The sequence below is a fragment of the Etheostoma spectabile genome, chromosome 21 (assembly GCF_008692095.1).
Source record: "Etheostoma spectabile isolate EspeVRDwgs_2016 chromosome 21, UIUC_Espe_1.0, whole genome shotgun sequence".
Taxonomy (NCBI): domain Eukaryota; kingdom Metazoa; phylum Chordata; class Actinopteri; order Perciformes; family Percidae; genus Etheostoma; species Etheostoma spectabile.
In genome coordinates, this window is record NC_045753.1 from 8177645 (window position 1) to 8187314 (window position 9670).

The 9670-nt window shown below is 41.6% G+C and overlaps 1 protein-coding gene across 1 annotated transcript in view; it reads left to right on the top strand.

Moving 5' to 3' along the window:
- snx29 (sorting nexin 29) overlaps positions 1-9670 on the top strand; it is a 173164-nt gene that overhangs the window by 46174 nt on the left and 117320 nt on the right. The window contains exon 14 of the mRNA XM_032501504.1: positions 2825-2910. Within this exon, the coding sequence (XP_032357395.1) occupies positions 2825-2910 (86 nt within the window). The remainder of the gene's footprint in view (positions 1-2824; positions 2911-9670) is intronic.

Sequence of the window (9670 nt, forward strand, 5' to 3'; positions counted from 1 at the left end):
TACGTACTGTCTTGCATAGTGCGTAAATTTTGACAGAGGAGTGTTGTCTCAAATTGCGCACTTCCATGTTACCGGAAATGACGATCACATTTCATCCCTTCTTCTTCTGTACAATTGGTTAGGAATGTCACCAGGGAGAGCATTCCAGTCTGCTGCTGTGTTTGCGAAAAGAAATTCCTGCTTTGTTTTGATATTTTAACAAAAAATAAATGGGATATGTGCTCCGTGTCACGCCAGGATGACGAGTTTCGACCGGCCGTCATGTCACCCCCCATTAGCTGAAAAACAGTACACACAACTGTACTGGAATATCGTTTCTTGTTACTGCACTCTTAATTCATACTATACCCATTCTTTGCAGTCCACTCTTTTAAGTATTATACTATTGTTTTCTGCTCTAAAAAAAAAAATAGTAAGTAAATATTCCCATCATACTGTACTGTTCATTTTAATGCAGCGCGGTTCATGAGGACATTGTGCCAATAGATAAGACTGTTGTAGAGCATTACCCCTTACAATTAACTAATAGACAACCATCATTACATCTTTTATATAAGTTGTATTTTGTTCTAAAGTGGCTATCATACAGTGACATACACTAGTGAAAGCAAAGGTACAGAATTGACATTTAAATACGACCCTTCCTTTATATTCATTATATGTTTGATACAGTCATGCCAACGTGTAATACAAAGAGATAACAAAGTTAAATACTTTTAATATAATTTTATTTAAAAATGTGCTTTTAGTTCTGCAGGCTCCCCCCCAGCGTAGCGTAGTCTGATGGGGATAGGGACCTGGAGGGGGGAGCAGATTCTCCAGGGGATCCTTCTACGGTCTGATGGCCATCGACACCCCCAAAAGAAGGACCTTATTCCTGTTGTGTCCCTGAAGAGACGGGTTAGCAGGTAATCATCAGGGGGAGGAGGATGTATCAGGGTATACATCAGGGTGGAGGCAAGAAACAGTGGATACGTTTAAACATTCGCTACTGTAACCGTTACTGCAATCAGGATCGCGATTTCGCTGAGCTAACGCTCGCTATTAGTACTGTTAGATTCATCTCACAATCGGTCTACAATGACGACAAGTTAACACAAACAAACAGGATACTACAACCACATGTAAACGTAGTTATAACTTATTGCACAACATGGTTAAAACTGCCGCTGTTAACAAGGTTGGCTGGCTAGCACGTCAAATTACGGGTACTATTAACGTTATAATTCGTGGTACAAAAATGATTATCGACTGTAAAAAACCAAATATATTACAAGTCGTTATTGTATAGCAAAAAAGACTCACGTTCAACTTTGTATTGCTCCGTCGGTCTCGCTATCGCTGGTCGCGCCGCGCTGTCAAAAGTTTTCAACTATGGTTAGCGTCCGCCCCTTCCGCTACGTAGGACTAAGATGGCGACCGTTTGATGTGGAAAGTGTCCATCCATCTCACTTAACTTTGTGACGGTTTGAGTGCCACCATCCGGGTATTAAAGTACACTTCTTGACCGCCTCCGACCCCCTGTGACCGCACTATGTACTCAAATAGTTAGTATTTAGTACAGAAGTGCGTGATTTGAGACACAGCCTCTGTTTTGGCGGTTAATCAAAGAATCAACTTGGTTCACACACAGGTCAGCACACCACGGGAGATGGGTGTGTTGACAATCCCGCGAGCCCCTGTGACCTTCGGTTAGTAAGGCTGGGTATTGTTTAAAAAAGGATGATAAAGTGATGCCAACACCAAGAGTACTTCATTTGATACCTGCTGTCCCCTACTTCATACCTCTCATGTGAATGAAAGCATTTATTTGCGTTAAATGCCACCACTGGCTGCTGCAATAGTGGGTCAATCACACATCTCATTCAATGAAAGAACACTTCAGAGCATAATCAAAAAAATTAGTTTTAGACGTGGGTACAGGATTGAATGCAGGTATGCTGTTTGACTGGAGGAGTTGTAATACTATTTGGTACTGGGATATTTCAGTTAATAACTTGAAGGTATTGAGTATGGTTACCCATCATACCATTCTTTTTTCAGACATGTGTATCTTAAGAGAAGCATAATTCCAATTTAATATGTGACTACCCTGCCACCTGTTTGCTTACTGCTCGGATATACATGCAGAAGTTAATTATCTGTTTTGCAGCCCATATATATATATATATATATATATATATATATATATATATATGGTTAAAAAATGCACGTCCAAATATGTCTCAGCCACCTACACAGCTAGCTTTTATTATCTCATCCTCAATGCATATTTAGTGCATTTCAACCCAGGATTTTGCAAGACATCTGGTTGCAGTCATCAAATATTCATGTTAGTATCAGGTGTGAAGACAGTCCACCTGTTACTGGCCTGACGGCCGTTGTGTTATGAAATGGTTGAAAAAAGTCAGTCGAGCCACATCTGTGTAAATATACCTCAGTCTGACCACCTGGATTAGATTTCAAATGTTTTATTTTCACTGTTCCACAATTAACAAGATGTTACAGCAAGTTTCACACTGTCTCCCTCCACCGCATGCTGTCCTAAAACAGAGAAAACAACTTCCTGTGACCGGCTCGACGCAGCTCCCACAGTTGTTGGACAGAAAATGTACCTCTTTGGCACTTTGTGCATGGCAGCATCTACCCTGTGATAACCAGCAGCCAGCAGACGATTAGTTTGTCTAAATTCACCAGTCTGACTCTAGTCTGTTATGAAATACTGAATATTTGGCAAAGTTTGCGTACAATATGTTGTAGTTATGACCGCCATGCTGTTTGTGTTCTCTGGTTATGAGCTATATGTGTGTCTCTGTTTGTGCAGGGAAAATGAGGTCCTAAAGGTCCAGTTGAAGAAGTATGTGGGGGCGGTACAGATGCTGAAGAGAGAGGGAAGCCAGGGCGATGATGGTAACGCACGCACGGACACCACAACAACACACCACAACACACACACCACACACACACACACACACACACACACACACACACACACCCACCACACACACACACACACACACACACACACACACACACACACACACACACCTTATAACCTGATATTAGATTTCATGTCTGTGTCCCAGTCCATCTATTTTGCTCTCAAACAGAAACGTTTATAGACAAATAAGGTCATCATTTTCCTCCTCGTTGCATATCAGTTCTGAAGCATTCTCAGAGGCCCAGATGACTAAACCTCCCTTTTCACGGTGCAAAGTTCTTCTGTTATTCGGACTTGTCCTTCTTTTTTGTTTGTCGCTTTTGGCTAGATTTATTAACTCTGACTTTGTTTTTTCGTGTTGCCAGGGGGATGTAAGCGGTGCTCTGTGTAAAGACTGGCGAGATAAGACCCCGCTGTATCAAAGGCAAATAAAATGAACATGGCAGATTATAGAGGGCCCCACAATGGCTAATTGCATTTCGGGGGATAGAAGGGAGGAACAGTTATCTGTGATGCCCCACAGGGTTTATGTGTTTGTGAGTTTTATCGTATGTTTTTTGTGAGACAGCGAGGTAAAGCAATGTGGGGAGCTTTGTAATATCAAGTTAATGATGTTTACTTTCATTATTCGAGGTTATAAGAACAACTATTTGGTGCTATAAAATATAATAATGCAACATTAATCCAGCAGGGATTTATTTATTCATTTAGGTGGAAGAATACATAGGAAGGAAAAAGATCCAGTTTAGTACAACATCATTCCTATCAGAATTTACCAGTGATAAATACACGGCTCTGAAAATCACTGATGTGTCAAACAAGCAGGCAGATGGTCAGACAGCTACAGCACGTATGGTAGGTCAAAATGGAAGTGTGATGTTGGTCTGTGAACAGTGATGTAAGGGTTATATTTACATTTATATTCGTTATTTTTTAATACCATTCGAAAGAATGGAGATATAGAGGCATGCATGACATGGCAAAAGATTGTTTGTGTATAATTAACCCCACCTACAGTATGTAGAATCATCTGTAATTGTAGAAGGGCCTCCTGCCAGACACAACAACTGTCCACTTTGGTAGACAACATAATGGCATCATTGCAAGTTTTAAAATAACTAAAATCAATTGCTTACTACTCATTGAAAAAGTAATAAAATTACTTATTTTGTTCATCTTTTATAGTATTAAAGTATTATAGTATAGTCGTAGTAATAGTAGTATGTTTGTTTATGGCACACACCCTACAACTCTGAAAAAAAGACGGGGATTCCCGGTTAAAGACTTACCAGCCAAATGTAGGCAAAGCTACCAGTGACCAGACAACCCCATATCTGTATGAGAAAACTTTTAACTCAAAAGTTGAGGAGGTGTATTTCTTCCCCACACCTCCACAGGGAAGAGGTTGGGCCCTATTTTAGTGATCTAAGCGCACGGCGTGAAGCACTATCATGATGGTGGATTTGCATATCTTTATATGTAATCTTTTGCATGTTTGTGTGCTGCTGCGCTTCTCTGTGTGTGTGTGTGTGTGTGTAACATGCATAGTGTGCACGCTATGCACGAGCCAAGGCGCATTTTACTAATGCGCTGTTAAAATAACAATGAGAGGCTGCGTTACTGACCAGGTGTTTGTTGGTCAATGCCGCGATCACTTCCTGCTGCGTCAAGATAACAGTACGCCAAGAATGCACCTGAACACACCTCCCTGTAAGACCAGCACGCCCCTGGCGGCAAAGATGGCTGCCGGTGCTATTTAAATGACGTGGGCGCTGGACGGTCTTAAAATAGCATAGACACTCGTGTCGGGCCTGGCGCCGCGCTGGGCCGGGGATAGGATGGGGCCCGTTGAGGTCAACCCTCCATCAATCTGCCAGTAAAATAGCAAACAAGCCGATGCATAAAATATAGAGGGAGTAACAAGGCATTACTGGGAATAGTAATCGTGATGTCATTATTTATATTTCAATTTTAATCCCTTACAGTACTTTTACGGTCTCTGAAAAAAGTAATCATAATACTGCCCACCAGTACTCGTCATATACGCCAACCCTGCTGTGACGAATGTTACATTACATTATTAAAATATTTTATCACCTCTTCCGAATAAGTTTGACAAACGTAGGCTTTTGTTTTAAGTTTGTCTGATGTTCCGACAGTTTGTTTTCCCTACGTTGTTCCCAGATGAATGAAGGTTCGATAAATGTTTTCATTGATGGGAACGATGGCCAACGTAACTAAAACAAGATCCAAGTTGCATGAAATTGGACTCTCAGTGAACAGTAAACAGTGAAGTAATGTTTTCAGGTGCGTCGACAACACCGCGTGTAAACCATGACCACAGACTGTGCGACTTTGTGATGTGTAAAACATCACAACGGCTTCATATTTCATCGCTCTGGTTCCCGGCAATTACCACGTTCAGCATGTCGAACTCGGCCGCCTGGCCCGCTAACACCGGAGAGCGCAGCGGGGGGGGGGGAAGGCTGACGATGGGAGATGATTGGAAAGAGAAATAGTGATTCCCCCGACACACGAGAAGGCACACATATTATCAGGAAATAGCCATCACCCAGCTCAATTGCAAAGTCTTGACAAACCTGTTCTGGCTCTTGTTTGTTTTTAGCCCTTCTTGTTTTACCGGCACTCATTATCTTTCTCGCTCATGTTGACTTATTCATTCTCCCATCATTTGTACCCTTTCCCCTCTCCCTTTTCACCCCTCCTTCATCCCTCTTGTCTTTCCCTCTCTTTCCGTCCTCGCTCCCCTCATCCCGACAGGCGTAGTAATTCCTTCTCCACAGCAGCGTCTAAATGATTTCATCCTCCCTCGCCTCTGTCTTCTGCTACTAATGATGTGCCTCGTTCCATCACACTTTGATGTCGACTAGCGCAGTTTGCTTGTGTGTGTGTGTGTGTGTGTGTGTGTGTGTGTGTGTGTGTGTGTGTGGGATGTGTGTGGTGTGTGTGTGGGTGGTGGTGTGTGTGTGTGTGTGTTGTGTGTGTGTGTGTGGTGTGTGTGTGTGTGTGTATTTGGGAGTAGAGGAGGAGGAATAATGTGTGAGCAGTTAGAGGGGAGCAAAAAATCGACGAGGATAAATTTATACGCAAGCGCTCCTTTTTCATGTGCTGTCAGTGTGCTTCCCCGTGATCAGCGCGCTGCCTTTTTGAAACCCCTCCTGTCTAACGATAGCGCCGCAGATCTCTCGAACGCTTCTCAGAAGCTGTCAGCCACACTGACATCCCACAAAGGACGCTTCTCCTTTCTACTGTTTCAGAGTGGTGATAATTATTGTTCCCTGATGCCGTCTTTCTCTGTTTGTTTGGGGGATTTCCCTGCTCTACTTATAGAAAACAGTATGTTTGTGTTGCCGTGTGTTCTCTTACATGAATGTGTGTTACAATACTGTACAAAAGCGTGTTCCATGCATGAAGCCAATTTGGAAAAATCTGCATGCGTCTCTATAGTAGACGACAGGACGTACACACACTGTACATGTCACATAAGTGGAGCTCCGATTTGCGTGACAGTTTGTTTTGCGTGTTGTGTGTATTTCATTAAGAGAAGCCTTGAGCCGAACCCCAGAGAAATGGTAGTGTATCAGTGACAGTCATGTTGAATGTAAAGCAGAGTAAGATGAAGAGAAATCTCCAAAGAGAGACCCCAAGCAACCATGTAGAATTATCTTACACACACACACACCACACCACACACACACACACACACACACACAACACACACACAAACACACACACACCACACACACACACACACACACCACACACACACACACACACTAACCACTGTTGCACAGTACCCTGGCTCTGATGATCTTTGAAGGTGTGCACGAAAATAAATAAGTCTGGACAAGTTTTTGCATAAATTGGGGCCTTGAAAGAGAAGAAAAGTTTTTTTTTTTTTTTTTTTTTTTAAATCACTACGAAATATAAAAGTCCATTGCACACCTACAATAGTATTATGCTTGTAAGATGTTAGTAGGAGGTCAGGGCCAATGCGTTTAGTAAACTTTCCACAGTGCAATCTGACTTTGCCGTGTGACATAACTCAAAGGTATTCTGTAAACAGATGCGCTGACATCATCTTTCTCTCATGTGAACATGGCAGCTCTCCTCTCAGGCTCGGATGTGTAGTACATTATCTGTGTATAGATACCTGTGGTGGTGTGTGGGGTGTGTGTGTGTGTGTGTGTGGTGATGTATAGTATATATATATATATATCTATATATATATATAGATATATATATATGAAGGGGCTCTAGGTTGGCAGTCCATTGACCTAAGTGGTGAGGTCCAGGTGCTATATTCATTCATTCATTCATTGTATGTATTATACAGGAAAGTTAGAAAAAGTAACATTACTTTACAATGGAAAAAGGGTCTGACTCACTTAAAAATTGGTTTTCAGCAGGTTCCTGTTCTGCAGAAACTTAAAATGGTACAGCACGTCAGGACAGACATTACTACAAGACATAAATATGGAAAGATAAAATTTAGACAACTACAACAACAATACAGTTACATAAGGACAAAGACATTCAGCTGGGCTAGACAGATATGGACAATGCAAACAAGGCTTGGACAATACATGAACAAATTAATGAATGCGTGCAAGTGTAACTGTTAAGAAGAAGCTGTTTGTGTGCCTTTTTGAAATATGTGATGGACGATAGTGTTCTGATGTGATACGGAATGTCATTCCAAATCTTGGTATATGTAATATAAACTGTGAAATACTACTGTGAAAGTTTTAAAACGCTCAATCCACAGAGAAATGCACACAGCACGTGCCTTTAATAAGTATAGGTAGAAAGTGCTGCCACGATGCCGTTACATCCATTCCCCGGCTGCAATGACTGTGCAGAAACTCCCAGAGCGCAGATGCAGAAGACCCGGAAACGCTGACCAATCAGAGCAGACTGGCCTTTTTTTTCGGGAAGGGGCTTAAAGAGACAGGCGCAGATAGGGGGTGAACACAGTGAATTCAGACAGAATTAGAGTTTTTAGTTTGTTTGTTTGTTTTTTAACATGTAAACATGTTGTAGTAGAAACCCAAAATACAAGTATAATCCTGAAAATGCGCATAACATGGGACGTTTAAGGTTGGCATGACTTTTGTCTGAATTGGTGCAATGATAGACGGTCAGGGTTGAAACGAGAGCATTGACTGGATAAGAAAACCGTTTCCCCAGAGAACCTGCGCTGTCCAGTCTTCAGTGGAAGCTCATTGTCTCTCGGGAGATAATGTTTCAAGGCGTTTCTTTCTCCCAGGGGAAGGTTTAATGGCTGGCTGCTTGACCAGCTGCCGTTTGACTGACTGCTTTTCCTGAGGTACTAGTTCTCCGGGGGGGATTCACCAAACCTGTAGGAAACGGGTTCCTCCTCCTCCCTCTGAGAGGGCTGATCGCTTCACGTGGTCAGCTGAAATTGGCCTGCTGTGCTGTATATAAAAATGATTGGCCTGCCAGTGGTGGGATAGGGATCAGGAGGTATTAAAACCTGTTAAGGGCTGGCTGGACATGCTGAGGAATCTAGAGGAGATCAATAACGGGTCAGAGGGCAGTTAGTCTTGCGAGATGGAATTCCCTCTCTTCCATTTTCTTGTCAAGAGCTTGATGATACCTCTATTTCCTCTAATTTCTATCCAGACAGTCTATTATTCCTTTACAGTAATGCTCTTTCTGGCAGAAACAGCAAGAAATGGAAAGGAGTGACTTTAAGATATAAAAAGAAGAGTGGGAAAATGTTCAACCATTTTCTTTTTTTTTAATTATTTTTGCCTTAAAATAACTTTAAAAGAATGTCATATATATATATATATATATATATATATATATATATATATATATATATATGCTATTTATGTGGTGTGGTGTATCTGTGTGTGTTGTGTATATTTATGTGTATTTATATCGATATATATATATTTATGTGTGTGTATGTATATATGTATGTATATATAAACATAAATATATGTATATAAACACAAACACAATGTTTGTGTTTATATATGTTTATAATATCTTTTTTTAAGCCTCATGTAGCTTCTGTTTCTTTTATAAGTTATACTGTATGTGTAAATACATTTCAAACTAAACCCCTGTTATTTATTTCTAGGGGTTACATGTATACAGTGCCAGACCTGCACATTGATTCATTCTGCGTTTTGCCCGTCACTGCGTACGTGTTTAATTTGCTCATAAATAAACCCGCCGTGGACGGCAGCTTATTCATCTCCAATAAGGAAATGGATTACATGGCCGTTTAAAACCCAATAAGCTTCCCTTGCTGCGCCTTGGTCTCTCCTGCTTCATCCGACAGCCAGTGGCCTAATGAGTGAATGAGAGGCATTTGTCACCGCTGCCTGCCCTAATAGGAGTGTGTAACTTATTCATTACACACATAGATCTGCGTTTATTGTCCCTCTGTGCGCTCCACTTCGCCCCTTGTATGGCCTCAGAGAGGTCAGGCATCTTGCTGTGTGGTGTCAGCTGTATGTGCGTTTGTGTGTGCGTGTGCATGCATAAAAGTGTGAGGGTTTGTTAGTATGTTAATAAAAACTTTGGATGTGTGTAGCTTTTTCTGGGGCTGTAAAAACCATGGTGTGTATGTGTGTTATTATGGAGGTGGACTTTCATTACTTGTTCACTAATGAGAATTTGAGTGCGTTCGGGGTTTAGCGTGAGAAAAACAGGTCACAGTGGGGGTGT